A 16,826-nucleotide genomic window follows, 5' to 3' on the forward strand; every position below is an offset into this window, starting at 1 on the left:
GGCTGCAAACAAAGCTACGCGTAGTAATGCTCGTAGTATGGACTTTGCTTCTTTGTTCCTGACGGCCGCCGGAAACCTCCAGATACATTCACGTGACGACATTTTGGCTTCATGCACTTTGTTGGAAAGTTTGAACTGTGATACAGCGGGCCGAGTTTGCATAAATGCCCAGTTTCAGCAGGTTGCCTTTTGCTCCACGCTCTTTAAAGGTTACGATATCGGTGGCCGCTATACGCGACGACCCTGCTGCGGGCGGAGGAAAATCAAACAGTGTACTAACAAGGCACACCGTCGGCGATGGGCCAAGCGCCATATAGTCGTATCTCAAGTATACCGAGCAGGCACTCCCAGAGTGCTTGGCGGGCTGGAAAGGTGCATCGTTATTACACACAGAGCTCCGCAGTTACATCGTGCTTCCAACACGACGCTTTTCTTCATCAAGAAAAGAAGGCTTCTTTTGTTTCGCAGTGGTCCAGGATACCTCGTGGGAAATTGGCTGCTCATCCATTTGGGTACAGCGCGATAGCGGATGGAATATTCCCTGGCGACAATGTTAGTCCCTGCAAGGCCTAGTGCCGGCGTTCGCAATTTGAAACGGTACACACTAGCCAGTTCGGTGCCCAAGCAGCCTGACATACAGTGCATTATAGGGGCTGTAGCACAAGCGCGTGCCGACCGCAATGGCGCAAAGCACCGCAAGCGTTGTACACGGTGTCCTGAGCACCGTGTGCTATTGCGATAAAAAAACATGCCCGGGCGTTTGGAGGGGGGTTGTTCCTTCAACTGGTGTTTGGACCCGCATTTCACCCTTTCCTGGTCTCTGGTGTGCTCCCCTTTTCCCTTGTCACATAATAGGGAACTTGCATCGAGGCGCCAGCCAGTAGCAATCGAGTGCCCCCCTCCCAAATGCATTCCGCTCTCTTGATCAGTCCAGATAATTCCCTACCAACTGTCCCCTCTTTCCCCCAATTAACTGTCACACCTGCCCATTTCACACCTGCTTCTTGAACTGACCCAAATAAGACGGGCGTCACGACAGCCAAAAGTCCGACCACACATCTGCATCTTTCAGCTTCGGCCGTCTGCCTGCTCTCGCTTCGACTTCGCCTCTCAGCCTCATTCGTCCAGCGCCCGGTTTGCTGGCTGACGTGACACCGCCGACACCGCCCACCTGACTTCAGATACGTTTCCTCGCCAGCGCTTATCTGCAACGAATGTGATGCGACTTTCTGCCCTCTCTTCTTCGACTTAGGAGCGGTTTAAACGCCGCACTTCCCCCCTCGGACACCCTTGACTCTTTGAGTCTTTTCGGCAATTTGCAATTATCGAACCCCCAGCAGCGTTAGGATCCTGAAACGGGCGTCGCCCGACTTCGACATTCTGATAGCGTGACGACACCGGACTTCGACTGCCCCAAAAGCAGCCTGTTCACCCCGGGTCTCCGCTGGCGACTTCCTGACGAGAACGCTCTCCCGCCCATTGCTTCTACCCTGCTCCCGGATCTGCGGCAAGCCCCAATCGTTCTCTTCTTCCGCACTTGGCCGGCTTGGCTCTTCAGCAGCCACACAACACCGGCGAACCTTTCCCGACGGCCATCATCTGACGGCCAAACGGGAATATGGCACACGCGCCTCTACTGAGAACAAGCACTGCGCCTCTCTTTGCATCCGGCACACCTGCCGTTAGTGGGTCGCGGAACCCGAACGCTATGAGCATGGCTGCCCCTCCCCGCCAGAGCCAGACGACCACGATGACCGCCTTCGCCTCAACCGCGTCACTATCGTCTCTAGCAAGCACCGCAACAGTAACCCCGCCTATCAGCGGCCAGGTTGTTGCTACCAGTAACATTATCAATCAAAAAGCCGACGCGTCCAGGTCGTTATACCAGATATGCGTGGCTCTGAAACAGCGGCTCGCCCAAGTACCCAGCTTCGAAGATCATATGCAACAGCTTGAGCAGCTAGAAACCGGCGAGGCCGGTGGCGATCCCGTGGAGGCATTATGGCAGATGTTCCGAAGCGGCTATGCTCTGCTTGCCATATACAACGCATTGCAGCCAGAGCAGCCCTTGACTGTGGACGACGAGAAGGGCGACGACAAGAAGAAGTCCAAGATTGCCATCTTCAAGTTTATCAAGGCTTGCATGAGCGATCTGCACATCCCCCCGTCCGAATGCTTTGTTGTAGGCGATGTGACCAGAACCGACACGACCGGGTTTGTAAAGGTGCGTTGAAGATTTTCTTGCACTTGCGCCGCACGTTTTGTCCTCTGTCTGACATGCAATAGGTTACTACCGTGGTAAACCATGTGCTGGATTTGGCAAAAGAGCGCGGCCTCCTTCTTCAAGTACAGCCGTATCCCGAGGATGAGGGCGCGGTAGAGCCGGGTGGCAAGCTCAGTTACCGCGATTACGTTGTTCGGGAGCTGGTCGACACAGAGCGCAAATATGTTCAGGACCTAGAAAACTTGCATGACTTGAAAAAGACGCTCGAACAAAGAGGCATCATTAATGGCGACATTGTCCACCAGATTTTCCTGAACATCAACGCCATCCTCGATTTCCAGCGGCGCTTCCTTATTCGAGTCGAGACGACGAATTCAGTGCCACAGCTGCAACAGCGATGGGGTCAGACGTTTGTAATAACGGAAGAAGCTTTTGTTATTTACCAGCCATTTATTGCCAACCAACGGAAGGCTGCGCAAATTGCACAGTCCCTCTTTGAAAAAATACAGTCGGCAGAGCATCCTGTTGCCGTGGATTTTAACACACTAGACGGCTTCCTTCTGAAGCCCATGCAGAGATTGGTAAAATACCCTCTGCTGCTGAAGGATCTTCTGAAGAAGAGCGAGGATGATGAGGAGAGGGCCGACCTAGAAGCGGGCATTGCTGCTGCCGAAAGGGTCTTACATAATGCCAACAAGGCGGTCGATCGTGATTTACTGGACGAAGCGCTGGATGATCTTATGGACCGTGTGGACGACTGGAAGAGCCACCGGGTCGAGCACTTTGGAAAGCTTCTGCTGCACGGCGTCCATACGGTTGTGACTGGAAAGAGTGACCAGGAGAAGGACTACGAAATCTACCTGTTTGAGAACATCCTCCTGTGCTGCAAAGAAATCGCGCCAAACAAGAGCAAGGAGAAGAGAGACCGGACCAAATCGACCGGTCCGAAGCTCAGGAACAAGAGCGCGAAGTTGCAGCTTAAGGGACGCATCTTCATGAGCAACGTGACGGAGATTGTGTCACTTTCCAAACCTGGTAGGTTCTCACGGCAGCGCCAGGACACGAGGTTTGCGTGTTGCAGGACACTGACAAGCATACAGGCTCGTACACTGTGCAGATCTGGTGGAAGGGCGATCCAGGTGTCGAGAACTTTGTCGTCAAGTTCCAAACGGAGGAGCCGATGAAAAAGTGGGCAGCTAGGTTGGACGCTCAACGGAAGGTGAATGCTCCTCGGCCAGACCAGAGTCCCGAGCAGGCAGCGCCGCCCGACTTCGCGTGGATGAAGACACAGGATGGCGGCGTCAATGCGCTCCAGAACCCGTACGCGCAGGAGGAGGAGGAAGAGGAAGAGGAGGAGGACTTGGCGCAGCAACTCATCCCCCCACAGTTTAACACATCGATTCTCCGGGCGCGGTCTGCAACCTCTGACGGCACACAGTCGATTGTCGGCTTGATGCGGCAGCCTCCTCCCCGATTCCCGCTACCAGCTCCCCCGACACCACTGAGTTTGCAGACACAGATGACATCTCAACAGGCCCTAGCTTCGTCGCCAAACTTCCGCGGCGGAGAATCCTACTTCTCGCCTGTTGCAGAATCGCCGGTGTCGTCCAGAACAAGCACCACGTCAGGCATGTTTCCTCCCAGCGCAGGCTACATGTTTTCCAAATCGGGCACCCCACAGCCGGGTGGATGGGAAGGCGACGTCAACCGGTACACGGCACCAGCAATGCCACGGGCCTCTTCTCGAGACGGCCCGTCTCCATCTAATGCGTACGGCATGGTCAACGGACGGAATCCTCGTGGGCCATCCATGCCTGCAATGCCAAAGGAGCCACAGACACTGACGCAGCTACAACGCAGCCGCAGCTACAGCACCCCAGACATCAACGGCCAGCAGGCTCGGCGGACACCTGGCGGCAGCCAAGGGAATATCCCGGCCGTTCCCGGCATACCGCAGCATCTCCATGCGACGCACGAGAGACACGATTCGACGATCCCCAGATCGAACACTGGCAGCCCTCGAATCGATTTGCCGATGCGGTCCAGTACACAGAGCCCAAGCGTACAGCAAAATCGGTTGCAGCCACAGCCAGGAGTCTCGTACGGGGCAACGATGGCCCAATTCCCAACGCAGCCCATCTACCCACGACAGACGACTCCCGGTCCGTCCGGCGCGTCGCAGCAGAACGGGACAAACCCACAGCATGTGCCGACCCCATTATCGCTGAACGAGCCGGTTTGGGCACCTGCATCACCACCGCTGGGAACAGGAATGTCGCTCGGGATGATGGACTCGGACATGTTGGCACCCACCCAGCTCAAGGTGAAGGTGAACTACGACTCGTCGAACTACATGACACTGGTGGTGGCTTTCAATATCACGTACCAGTCTCTGATCGACCGCATAGACGCGAAGCTGGCGCGGTTCACCGACAGCAGCATTGGTAAGGGCATGCTGAAGCTCCGGTACCAAGACGAGGACGGCGACTTTGTGAGTATCGGCAGCGATGACGACATCCAGATAGCGTTTATGGAATGGTGCGACGGCTTGAAGAACCAGTACAACGCAGGGGTTAGCGAGATTGAGCTTTTCTGCGTATGAGAGACGTTTTGCACTTTGTTCTTTTCGATGGGGCAAGAGGCGAGCAGGAGATGGTCGAATCAGTGCTATATCACACTCGCCATCGAAGGCGCTTGCATTTTATCATAATGAGGCTTTACTTACCGGTGGCGCAAGGGGATCGATTTATTGACGGTGCATATTATACGTATTTTACACATCGGACTCATGTCAGGCTCATTCCCTTCCTTTTTTGATAGTTCCTTTCGCTATACATTTTGAAGTCTTCCAGTTTGATTCTAGGCTAGGTGTATATAAGCAAATTCAAATGTTTCTTTTTCAACGATGGAACATATACGGTAAATGGGCATTTGCAGAGAGTGAGGTTCATGCTTTCATAATTCTGGTTGCATAACGTTGTTTTCGGGCTTGCTAGTATGTTTTACTACCATGAACAGTTGCTTGCCAGAAACAGCGTATCCTTCAGTCCTCAACGGACATGACATCCATACGGAGTGCCCACAATACCTTGACGTTTGCATTGGGCTGGCCTGCCAAGTGGTGGGCCTCTTCGATTCGGCAAAATGCAGGTAGAAATCGCGTGTTGCGCACGAATCGTATTGCTCGTATGCGTCAGCCTTCAGCCTTGTCCGTCACACGTCCGTTTTCTGCCGTCTGGACGATGAAGGAGAGCCATGGGCGGCCTTCTCCACGATGCCCTCAGCCATCTAGTCCTTGAGGCCGTTCTGCTTGCGCGGACCGTTAACTTTCTTGGCCATGCGCGCCAGGTGGAAGTTAATGTTGTTGGGCGGCCGAGGAGTTGGCTTGGGGCCGTCCATGCATGCGCGCAGAGCTTGCTCGACGGTGGCGCAGCCGGCTGCACTGTAGCCGGAAGATGCCCAGCATGCTGTCGCCGGGTGTCAGCGGTAACCCTTGCCAGGCGACCATGACCAGGGTGAAGGGGAGGGGGGTAGGTGTGATCATACCGAGGACGGACGACATTACGGTAATGCAGGGGTTTGATTCTTCACGCTTCACCTCGCGCACACGCAAGACGCGCAAGGGAGGGAGACGCATGTGCATCTTGCCGGCTGACATTGTTGCTGTAGACGGGCGCGATGAGATGGATTCGATCGGGCAGGCCGGAAGATTGAGAAAGTGGTCAAGACGGGATGCAGATGAGGAAAGGCATGCGACAAACTTTGACTGTCACGTGATGATATGCCATCTCGATTGAGCTATGCCGCATCTGGCATGCAGTTAAAGAGCAACTCTGCCAGGCTGCTGCTGATTGGTCGGCGGTGCAGCGTAAACAAAGCAGAATTGACCCCATATTCAGGGAAATGCTCTGCATAATATTAGAGTTTCCCGGCAGATCAGAGCGTGCTTGACGCGTTCTCCCACCCCCCTCCTCTCCACCAACAACACAGTTAAGACATGCAAATCGCTACATCCTTTCACCCAGACATCTGCTAGCCCACAAGACTACTGAAAAGAACCATTTTTGTATGCATCTACAACACCAGTATTAAACAAAGCCGCCATCACGAGACACGATGGCGAGTCGCGCGAGCTTGCGAGAAGCAAAGCGAGTCCAGTCGGGTAGTGACGATTGCCACCAAGGTGCCAGGTATGAAGCAAGACCCGCCACAGCAGACGGCGATGAAAGCCCGATCGGATGTCGAAGCACGCGATTGTACTAAGTTGCAAAAGCATGCCTGGATTCAAGGCAGACCTCGCGAGCACTATCACAGCGGCCAACTTTGCCGCACCTCCACTCCCACACCCCCGAGCGTGGCAGCGCGTGGCCGTGTCTGCGACGACCAGCAGTCTTGGCCTGCGCAAAATATGGAAGCGGGTCGGCGGTATGGCGCCCTCACAAGACGACGACCGATACTTGGCGGCAGTGCGTGAGCTGCAGTCCGACAGCCGCAGCCCGAGGAAGCGCAGACGTGAGCTTCGACACGTGCCCGTGTGGGCGGAGGCGCAGTGGCACCCACAGGACGTGCAGTATGCAGATGTAGAGATGGTGCTTTCAGAAGCTAGAGGTATGTGGCAGCGCTTGGCCCGGAGACCGCGAGGAACGGAGATGCTGACACCATTGCCAACAGAAGCCGTGGCAACTGCGACAGCCGTGGGCATCACGGACGCGACGAACACCATCCATCTGCGACCTACACGCCGGACAGCAACTTTTGCCGAGGACAGTCTCAAGGTGGTCCCGAGAAAGAGGAGCAGCAACCGTAAACCACTACAGCCTATGTGGGCGAAAGCTGCGACAAAAACGTCCAAGCCTCAGCCTCTGCCTGAGAGCGTGATTGTCGAAGAAAAGCCTCAGCTGGAAATTGAGATTCACGTGGACGAGACGGACATGTCACACATCGCAACGCGGCGGAAGCGTCGGGCAAGTCGCAGGTACAGCATGCCGGCCAGACAAAGATTTGACCAGATGGAGGCTATAGACATGGACAGTCCTCTTCGCCCGGCGAAAGCATCTACCCTCAACGCCCCAGCATCGTCGCCGCTAAAGCCTTTTAAGATGAGCGACACTCTGTTGGCACCGGTCAGCACAGTCCGCGAATCGATCATCCTCAAGGAGCACGATGCGGTGGCGCCTCCAGACGACGCGCCCGCTCCGCTTATAATCTTCGACCAGGCCGTTCCCGAGACAGTCACGGAGCCGGCGCATGAGAGACGACGGCGCAGATCTCTGCACAGCGGCAGACACAGCGAGAAATGGACGGAAGCCGCGGTGGAGAAAAGACTGAGTGCCGGGAGAGCAAGACATGCACGCAGAAGCATGGGTGCCGAGCTGCTGGTGCCAAAGTCCAAGAAGTCGGCTCGCCGCCACAGCGCCCATCCAGGAACGGGCGCAGAGAGTTGGGCAGGGCGGCGCAGTAGCGATTGCGAGGCGGACCGGCTTGTGCACGAGGACGCAGCGTTGCAGCTGCAGGAAGAGACGGCAAGCGCTAGCAGTGGCCTGTTAATGGTGCTGGAAGAGGAAAGCAGCGTGATGCGCGAAGAACCCGTCGTCGTGGACGTGCGCGAAAATCTGGACATTTTCGGTGCTAATCCTCCCATCTATCCACTGACAGCTGGCAACGCGGAGCCAAACAGGGCAGCCTCTCCACCCGACAGCGGACTGACATCAGAGAATGAGGTCGTGACGGACGAGACGCTGCACTTTGACCTGGCCGAAACGTCAGCTGCTGATTCCGATGTTCGGCCGAAGTTAATGTCGTCTCCTGACACCGCTAGCAGAAGCGGACAATTTGATGACGAGGAACTGCCGCAATCGCCGAACATGACTGCTGCAGGGTCTCGTGATGCTACTGGTCAGAATTTGGCACTGTTGGCACCGTTGGTGCCCGACGACACGTTGGAATATGGCACAGCTCGGTTCGTTGGGGGTTCTGCGATACCGCCGCTGGCAATGGAGATCGACTCGGATGCCGAGGAGACTGAGGGGGACGACTCTGTCCTCGAGCAGCAGCAGCAGAGCGACGATGCCGGCAACGACGACGACGTGCCCAACACACCTGAGCCGTTTGTGAGCACGCATCTGCGCTCACCGGGCTGTCTTTCGCCAGCAGGCAGAGCTGCGGGCTGTTCCGGCATCGCTAACGCAGACGAAGAGGAGGAAGAAGAGGAAGACGACTACGAAGGCTACGAGGACGCAACAGCGACGATGACGACTGAGCTGCAGGACCTGAGCGAAGACAGCCTCTCAGCTCAGGACGACTCGGAGACAGAGATGCTGCGCAAGTTTGTGACGCGAGTGAAGGCCGACAAGACAGCGAAAGCAGCCGCAGCAGCAGCAGCCGCAGCAAGAGCCGCAATAGCAGCACCAGGGACAGCCGAAATGCCGGCAGCGATATTGAAGCAGAGGACGCACCTGCGGCCGAAGCGGAAGTCGGGGTCAATCGGGTCGACCGCATCGTCGTCGGGTTCGCCGGTATCGAAGAAGGCAGACGAGGCGTCTTCGTCGCCGTCTTCGTCGCTGATGAAGAACCGGATGCCATTTGCGAAGAAGGACCTTAACGCGAGTCCAAGTCCGCGGAAGAAGCGGAAGAGCCTCCTCGATGGCGGCAGCAGCAATAGCAGCAGCGGCGACAAGGAGGCCAAGGCCGGAAAGACACATCGATTGCGTGACCTGCTGAGTGCGCCGTCGCTGGAAGACGCGTCGCCGCCGCGGCCGAAGAGACGGCGCAAGAAGATGGAGGCGGATACAGGAGGCATCTTCAACCCAGAGTTTCTGCCGGCTGGTGAGAATGTGGATGTTGGAAGTGCCGATGCTGCGACAACTGCGGAAACTGTGGAAACGACGACGGAAGCGGCCACGGCAGAGGAGGCAGGGCTGCGACGGTCGAAGCGGACAACACGCAGCAGCCAGACAGCCAAGTCGGCAGCAGCAGCGGCGGTGTTGGCTGGAAGTAGCGGTGCGCTGTCTCTGCTGCCGGTACGGCTGCCGGGTTCGTTGAACCTCCACGGCGATGAAGGTCACGTGACGGGGTTGGTGTTGAGGCGCACAGGCGAGAAGGACGTGGCAGCGATCACGCGAGTAAACACGCGCAAGAACAGGGCCGGCGCAGAACATCCGTCGGCCGTGTTGGCACGACAGGCGCAGGAGTTAAAGGGGAAGAAGGGGGGGAAGGGAGGAAAGGGGAGAAAGACAAAGGGTGAGAAGAGCCAGAAGGGCCAGAAGAATCAGAAGTCGGTCACTGACACGGCAGAAGGGGGGAGTGAAAGCGAAGACAAGGACAAAGAGAGCGGAGACCAGGGTGAGGTTGAGGGCGAGATCAAGGACGACAACAAGGACGAAGAAAACGACGAGAACAAAGACTCGAAAAGTTGCAAAGCAAAGACTGTTCGCTGGGCTGAAGAGCTAGTCCGGGTACAAGGCCGCGAAGGCAAGAGCAAGAAGGACAAGGGCAAAGGAAAGAAGGACAAGACCGACAAGGGAGCAAAGGGGTCAAAGGAAGAGAAGGAGCAGGTGGCGGAAAGGGTCGAACACGTGGAGAAGGTCGCGGAAGCCGAGTCCTGTGCAGACGTCCAGGAGAAGCAGCCGAACGAGGCGCCAGCAACGGCTGCTGTGGCTGATGAGGTGGCTGTTGATGTGGCTGTGGACGTCGGAGCTGTAGTGTCTGTGGCTGAACCGACGGAGGAAGCGACCGTGGTGGATTCTGCAATAGCAACAGCAACAGCAACAGCGACGGCCGAGCCGGCGAAGAAAAAGGCCATACCGCGGCGGACGACGCGGACGTCTCGGCTGCAGCTACCAACGCCCCGCAAGGCTCTTCTATCGGCTGCGGCCGCGGCAGCGAAATCGTCGGCTGTGAAGCCAACAGCAGCCAAGACTTTGGCAGTCAAGGGAACGGCAGTCAAGGCGACAGCTGTCAAGGCGACGGCGGTCAAGGCGATGGCGGCCAAGGGAACGGCAGCAAAGGCGACGACTGCAGCGACAGCAGCTGCGGATGCTGCTGGCCAGAGCAAGTTGGCTATGCCGCGGATGGCAACACGGCGGACAAACATACTGAGCATGGGAATCAGCGGGAACGGCACGCCGGCACCGAAACGACGAGCCGGAAGGATATGAGGATATGAAGCGGGCACAGGTAGAGAAGAAGGGACGAGGAATGACGGCAACCACGACAGGACTACGGCGACACGGATACAATTTCACATGTAACTCTTTGGGCGTCTTGTTTTTGCTTCTTTCTATTCTCTGGTCGGATCAGGCGTCAGTCGTGTTCAGATGCTTTTAATATCATACAAATACATGCAGCCGTCTTGTTCTAATGCGATGCCACCAGAAAGACATACCAACCGAGGTGTAAAAGTTCCAAGAAATCTCCAAGAAATCCAACCATGTAACGCCGGGTATTAAATAAAACACAAGACCCTTCAAATCCCTCGAATCCCTCACATCCATCGCTCCTCATACTGCGGTGGCGGCAGCCGGTTCTAGTGGCGCTTCGCCGCGTATGTGACCAGCTTAGTGTCGTCGGGGCCGAGGCTGTACTCGACGTCGTCCACGTCCTCGACGTCCTCCACATCACCATAGCTGCTGCTGCGCCATTGGCCCGTCTTGGTCTCGACCTGTCGGCTGGTAGCCACGCGCACTGGCAGCACTGGTCCCAGCTTGAGCCTCAGCTTCTCGTCGCGCACCGAAGCCGCCATCTGGTCGTCGGTCGCTGCGCTCTCGGCCGTGTCAAAGCGAGGAAAAACAATCGATCCCCTAGACGGTCCTCTCGCTCTCGACATCCCTCTCGGCATTCGACCCGACATCCGGCCGGAGGGCTGCTGCGGCCCCGAGACGCCTTCGGCGAACCAGCGCTGGCCACCTTCGGCACGCGAGCGATCACGCATCGCCAGGGCTGCGGTTGCTCGCACCACGCCGATCAACACGACGATGACGTAGACCAGCAACAGCGCGGTCGAAAGCAGCGCCTCCTGCACCAGTCCGCTGTGCAGAAAGGCTACCACCTTGGCCACGGCCGCGGTGATCTCGTCCGACGTGACGCTGCTGCCCGTTGCCAGAAAGGTCGTCTGGCCGCCGTCAGTCGTGAGCGACTCGTTGGCGCCGACGGAAAAGACGTCAGTCGGGAACTGCGGCATCGTCACACGTGCGTGGTCGTGCACCCACGTCAGACCCTCCTCGACCGTGTTGATCTTGATGCCGATCAGGCAATAGACTACCTGCTGCACCGTGGTGTAGAGCACCGTGCCATTAAAGGCCGCCGTAATCGCGCTGTTGATTTCGTCCGTGAAGACGTTGAGCGTGTCGTTGATTGCCGTCGTCGCGTTGGTCACGTAGCCCAGCAGGTCGTCGTTGATGTGGTTCTGGAACTCCAGCAGCACCGCGTTCCCGTCATCCGCCCAGGCTGTCGACACGTTCTGCAGCGTCTGCACCACCGACCCGGCAAAGTCGCCCACCTCGGCCGCCAGAGCCGGCGTCTCCCGCTGAACTGCCCGCAGCAGCAGTGCCTGGCACAGACACGAGACAAAGCCGACGACCGCCAGCGAGAGCACAAACAGCGCCGGCATCGTCGTCGCGTATGCCGTCGTCCATCGCACCAGCAGCTGTCGCTTGGGCGACCCCGACAGCCATCGCCGATTCGCCAGCCAGATCCCCACACCCGCTGTGAACGGCCTCGACGCGATGTAGACCACGTCCATCGGGTCGAAGCCCTGCTCGGTCAGCAGACGTGGTCGGCGCTGCTGCTGGCGGAACCGCCGCAGCTCTTGCCAGGCCATCGGCACGCACGCCAATACCGCCAGCACCACTATCACTGCCACAAACGCCGTCTGCGCCTGCTTTGCCACTTCGTACAGCGCCGCAAAGAAGTCGGCCACAACGTCGTTGTCCGAGCAGAACGTCAGCGCCTGCTTCTTCGCCACCGGGAAGGCTGACCCCTCAAACGTGTAGTTGCCGTAAGTGTTGTTGAGCAGCGTCTTGACTGCGTCGAACGGGATCGAGAGCGCGCTACTCGCCAGCTGTTCTGCCTGGTCGTACGTCGGAATCGACGTGTTCAGGGTCTCCAGCGTCTTGACAAACGCCGTGTCGGACACCTGGATGTTCTTCAGCTCGTCCAGCTGCGTCGTGAAGTTGATCGTCGGCGCTGTAAGCGAGCTACCAAACACGCTTGCCGAACTTGCTATTTCCGAGAACACGCTGTTGATCGTCGACTGCACGCTCGTCACATCGTCGGCCAGCGTGCCCGTGACAGCGCTGATCGCCTTGTTCATCGCGCTCGTCACTTCGTCCGCCGCCCCGATCCCCACGTCCAGCGCTCCGTGGATCAGAGCAGTCGACAGACACACGTACGTGCCGATGTACATATTGATCACAAACAGGATCAGCTGCTGCACCCCCGTCAGCACCATCATCAACAGCTCCACTCCACCCTGCACCGCCTTGGAGATCGAGTCTGCTGCCAGCGAGTTGACTCCCGCCGACATGTAGTGCGGCATCGACGCCATCGCACTGCCTGCGTCCTCCACCTTGGTGCACGCCGACAGCGCCTCTGCCTTAGCGTTGTCAATGTCGTTCCGCAGGTTGCCCAGAAGCATCAGCAGCCGCACCAGCATTATCAGCAAGAGCACCGTCCACCTGTTGAGCCAGACCTGCGACAGCCGCGCCCGCAGCCCCAGGTACGGGGTCACGTTGCCCGCAGAGTCGTACTTAGGCGGTGGTGCCTGTGCGGCCAGATTGATATTCTGCATCTCATAAGAGTCGATGCTAAGCGTGTCTGGTACCTCTGGATAGTGCGAGTCCATGTCGTTCTCTCGTTGGAACCCCATGTTGGATGAAGATTGGTCCGAATATGTGCCGGGATGTTTGTATGGTTGTATGGTTGTGTGGTGGTCGGTATCTTATCGTTCAAGATGTAAATTTCGGAAGAAATAGAAAGAAAAAAAACGCAAGATTGTGAGAGCAAGAGCACTGCTCTATCTAGGCCCTCAACGTATTAAGTATTGCGGGTAAAAAGGTGTAGGTAGCAAAGACGAACAAGTTAGTTCGGTGTCAAACCGAGAGAAAGAGAAAAGGAAGATGGAGAAAGAAGGGGAAGAAATGAAAAGAAGAGAGACGAGAAGAAAATCACTATACAAAGACGGTGAGCACGAATTGGAGAATGTGGAAGTGAATCATCCGGTCGCTGGTCATTGAAACGGGTCGTCTTTCATTGATATTTGAACGCATGAACAGCGACGGCGGCAACCGGACGACATTCTCAATAACTGCAGTTTGACACCAAAGGAATGTGCAGTAGGGATTCATGCGGGCCTCTGGGCCATCTGTCTGGGCCGGAGGGCCTCACAGCGCCCTGTGAGGCCAGGAGGGCGTCTGTTTTGAGGTCGTGAATGGGAGGACAATCGCAGTCAAAGGGCCTTTGTAGTGGGGCTGCCCCAAAGCGGAGTTGTAAGCGACACGTCTGGCCAATCAGAAATCGCACCAGCGTTTAGCCGCAGTCCAGCCCAAACTTCCATGAATTGCTATTTCGGGACCACGGTCCTGGTCCATCACCATCTACTGGCCTGGGTGTTTCGTGAAAGCAGCTCGGGGCGGTGCTGCTAAGCGAGAATTGAAAGCAAACAGTCAGTGCTTGTCTGCATGGTGACGAGTCAGCATGCTGTTTCACCGCCAAATCGACGACCGTGACATTTCCCTGCCTTGCTGTCCACATGGCAATCGAAGCTGTATGCTTTGGAAATCGCCTTCACTGTGGCAGAGATCCGTTTGACACGAAATAGCAGGCGTTCCGAGACTTCGACCGGGCCAACTGTTTGGTCGAGACTGCAAAGATGATCCTCTCACATGGACGGAGAACACGAGACTCCCGAAATTGAATGACTGGTCGGAATGTACAGCCGTCGGCAGCTCCGAAGAGTAACAGACAGGACGATGAGCACACTGGACAGCGACAGACTGTCAGACGTGAAAGCGCAGCTCACCTTTCGTAGGCTGTCGTGCGCGCTCTCTCACCGACGTGGTGCAAGCAGTCGCAATGGTCAACGCGTCCACTGGTAAGAAGCAGAAGCAGGTGAGCAAACAAGTTAGAAACAAGCAGATAACCGCCAGTAAATAGAACATGGTCAGCTCTCGTCTGGGTTGATACGCCTTGGCCGTGGCCGATTGGCTCTCAGCTGCCAGCGCTTGTCAGGGGTCGCTGACTTGCGGCAGCAACCGCTGCCCCACTGCGCTGAACGGGGCGCAGACAGCAGACAGCGAGACAACCGCGACTCAGGCGACGAAAAGAGATGAAACAAACAGGCCAGGAGGATGAGAAAATAGACAGATTTCGATGTGATCGTTTTGGCTAATTCGTTGTGCTATGTAATGCTCAGGTGACGGAAAGAGCGACTGTTGCCAAGGACGTTTGATTGCTGCCAGATAAGGCAACCCAGTGACTTTAACGACAGCCAATTCGGCCAATGACGTTGCTCACATGGCCGGCTTCATGATGACGCTCAAGGGTCTGCCAGCACGTACAACAAGGACCTGCAGGAGAGCGTCGAGCCGATGCTGGAGCAGATGGCATGCGCAGATCTGGATGACGGACTTGTAAAAGGCAGAAGAAGACGGCGAAGCAAGAGAAGAAAGGAAAGAGGAAAGAGAAGACATCAAGACAAAGAAGTGACAAATACGCAGAAGTCACATGACCAGGCCGTAGAATTATAGCATGAAACGCCGACGCCCCAAAGTCGCTAATTAGCTTCCTGAACGCGTTCAACCAGGACGCCGAGACAGCAGACAACGCTCGAGGTCTGCCTGCCTGCCCAACTGACATCGCCCCATCCTCCTTTTCGGTCCCGTTTCCGCCATGGCGACCGGCCTCGACACCGAGCGGCTGCGACTCGCGTTTGAGACGCGACCAGACCTCGTGACCGGCATCCAGAAGGCAGCAGACTCGCCGGCGCGTGTGGCCCTCTTCAACAGCATTGCCAGCTTTGTGTGCGACCGGCTGCAGGGCGACGACGAGCCGGCCGTCAAGCGCAGGCGGGTGCAGGCCAACGCGGCCGCAGCCAGCAACACACACACAAACGGAGGCCTGCCTGGACGCCCGGCAACAGGGGCAGATGGCGGAGGAGTATCGGCAGCCGGGCTGGCGACAGCGGCGGCGGCCGAGACACCCATCCTAGAGATCAAGGACATCTCGCTGTCGATGCCGCAGCGCAAGAAGCTCGACCTCTGCTTCACGCAGCACTACCTGTATGCCCGGGCAGCAGGCACGACGGCCCCGGTGCAGGGCATCGTCTATGCCTGGACGGACATTGGTACGTGTCCATGGCGGCTGCTCCGCTTTCCAGCAGTCTTGTGTGGCAGCTGACAGGACAGAACACGTCTTTTGCGTGCCGGTGCCCGACAAGGCGCAGGTGCAGCACAGCTATGTGCTCCTGCCGCGCGGCCAGGCGCTGGCATCGCTCTCCAAGACGACGACGACGCCGAATGGCACGGCCGGCCTGCCGGAGCCGCTCGTCTTCACCGTGCCGGCCGCGGCGCCCAAGCCGGGGTCTGTGGGCGGCACGGCAGCGGGCGAGGCGGCGACAGTGGCGGACGCGTACAACACGCTGCTGCACTGGGCGCTGGAGGGCCGGCTTCCCAGCAGCAGCCAGATCGTCAGGACCGACGCCAAGGTGTTTCACAGCATGGCGCGCCAGGCATACCGGCCGAGCGAGAAGGCAGTGCACGTGCGGGCCTTCCGCGGCAGCAAGGACGGCTTCCTCTTCTTCCTGCCGACAGGCATCCTCTGGGGCTTCAAGAAGCCGCTGCTCTTCCTTCCGCTGGACCGTGTCGAGGCGGTCAGCTACACCAACGTGCTGCAGCGCACCTTTAATGTCGTCGTCGAGGTCGATGTTGGCGGCGGCCGCACCGAGGAGGTCGAGTTCGGCATGCTGGACCAGGAGGACTACGGCAGCATCGACGAGGCGTACGTGCGGCGACACGGCCTGCAGGACCGCAGCATGGCCGAACGGCGCAAGGCCAAGCGCGAGCTGGCCGAGAACGCAAAAGACGGCGACGGCGATGGCGACGAAGGCGAGGCCGAGGCTGAAGATGAGGCCGAGGGCGGAGGTACCGAAACGACCGACGGGGTCAAGCAGGAGGGGACAGCAGCACGGCCCAAGACGGAACAGGAGCTACAAGACGAAGAAGACGAGATGGAAGAGGACTACGATCCCGGCAGCGACGACGACAGCGGGGGCTCCGGTAGCAGCGACGGGTCTGTTGACGAGGACGAAGACGACGGCGACGGCGACGAGGAGGACGAAGACGAAGACATGGAAGACGGGGAAGAAGAGGAAGAAGAGGGCTTCGACGTCGTCGGAAAGGCGGAGGAGTAGCGGGTGCAGCCGGTAAGGAGAGAACATAATCTACAAAAGGAAATGACTAAGAATGGAAATGACGCCAAAATGACGCCTAGAGTTGAGTGTCTGCAGTATTTAGTGTGTTTGTTTCTACTTGTACATAGTTGCTTGTCTTCCAGGGTAAGCAACAGGGTCCTCACGTCGGTCTTGACCAGACAAGCAGGACAGCAAGAG

General features: G+C 57.5%; 5 protein-coding genes across 5 annotated transcripts; 3 read left to right on the top strand and 2 right to left on the bottom strand.

The window, feature by feature from the left end:
• Positions 1–1,708: 1,708 nt before the first annotated feature.
• On the top strand, positions 1,709–4,826 carry CMQ_6628 (Rho guanyl nucleotide exchange factor; the record flags this gene model as incomplete). Its single annotated transcript, XM_014320314.1, has 3 exons — positions 1,709–2,224; positions 2,287–3,259; positions 3,325–4,826. 3 exons carry the CDS (start codon positions 1,709–1,711, stop codon positions 4,824–4,826), a joined length of 2,991 nt encoding a protein of 996 aa, XP_014175789.1.
• Positions 4,827–5,512: 686 nt separating this feature from the next.
• On the bottom strand, positions 5,513–5,882 carry CMQ_6906 (37S ribosomal protein mitochondrial; the record flags this gene model as incomplete). The annotated part of the gene is made up of 2 exons (XM_014320592.1): positions 5,513–5,691; positions 5,771–5,882. 2 exons carry the CDS (start codon positions 5,880–5,882, stop codon positions 5,513–5,515), a joined length of 291 nt encoding a protein of 96 aa, XP_014176067.1.
• A 616-nt stretch (positions 5,883–6,498) lies between these two features.
• Positions 6,499–10,380, top strand: CMQ_6567 (uncharacterized protein; the record flags this gene model as incomplete). The annotated part of the gene is made up of 3 exons (XM_014320253.1): positions 6,499–6,832; positions 6,896–8,334; positions 8,692–10,380. The coding sequence occupies 3 exons, from the start codon at positions 6,499–6,501 to the stop codon at positions 10,378–10,380; spliced, it is 3,462 nt and encodes a 1,153-aa protein (XP_014175728.1).
• A 368-nt stretch (positions 10,381–10,748) lies between these two features.
• Positions 10,749–13,088, bottom strand: CMQ_6611 (pheromone-regulated multispanning membrane protein; the record flags this gene model as incomplete). Its single annotated transcript, XM_014320297.1, has 1 exon — positions 10,749–13,088. One exon carries the CDS (start codon positions 13,086–13,088, stop codon positions 10,749–10,751), a length of 2,340 nt encoding a protein of 779 aa, XP_014175772.1.
• A 2,021-nt stretch (positions 13,089–15,109) lies between these two features.
• CMQ_6746 (negative regulator of DNA transposition protein) lies at positions 15,110–16,628 on the top strand (the record flags this gene model as incomplete). Its single annotated transcript, XM_014320432.1, has 2 exons — positions 15,110–15,563; positions 15,625–16,628. The coding sequence occupies 2 exons, from the start codon at positions 15,110–15,112 to the stop codon at positions 16,626–16,628; spliced, it is 1,458 nt and encodes a 485-aa protein (XP_014175907.1).
• Between the last annotated feature and the right edge of the window lie 198 nt (positions 16,629–16,826).

Source organism: Grosmannia clavigera (genome assembly GCF_000143105.1).
Source record: "Grosmannia clavigera kw1407 unplaced genomic scaffold GCSC_108, whole genome shotgun sequence".
Classification (NCBI taxonomy): Eukaryota; Fungi; Ascomycota; class Sordariomycetes; order Ophiostomatales; family Ophiostomataceae; genus Leptographium; species Leptographium clavigerum.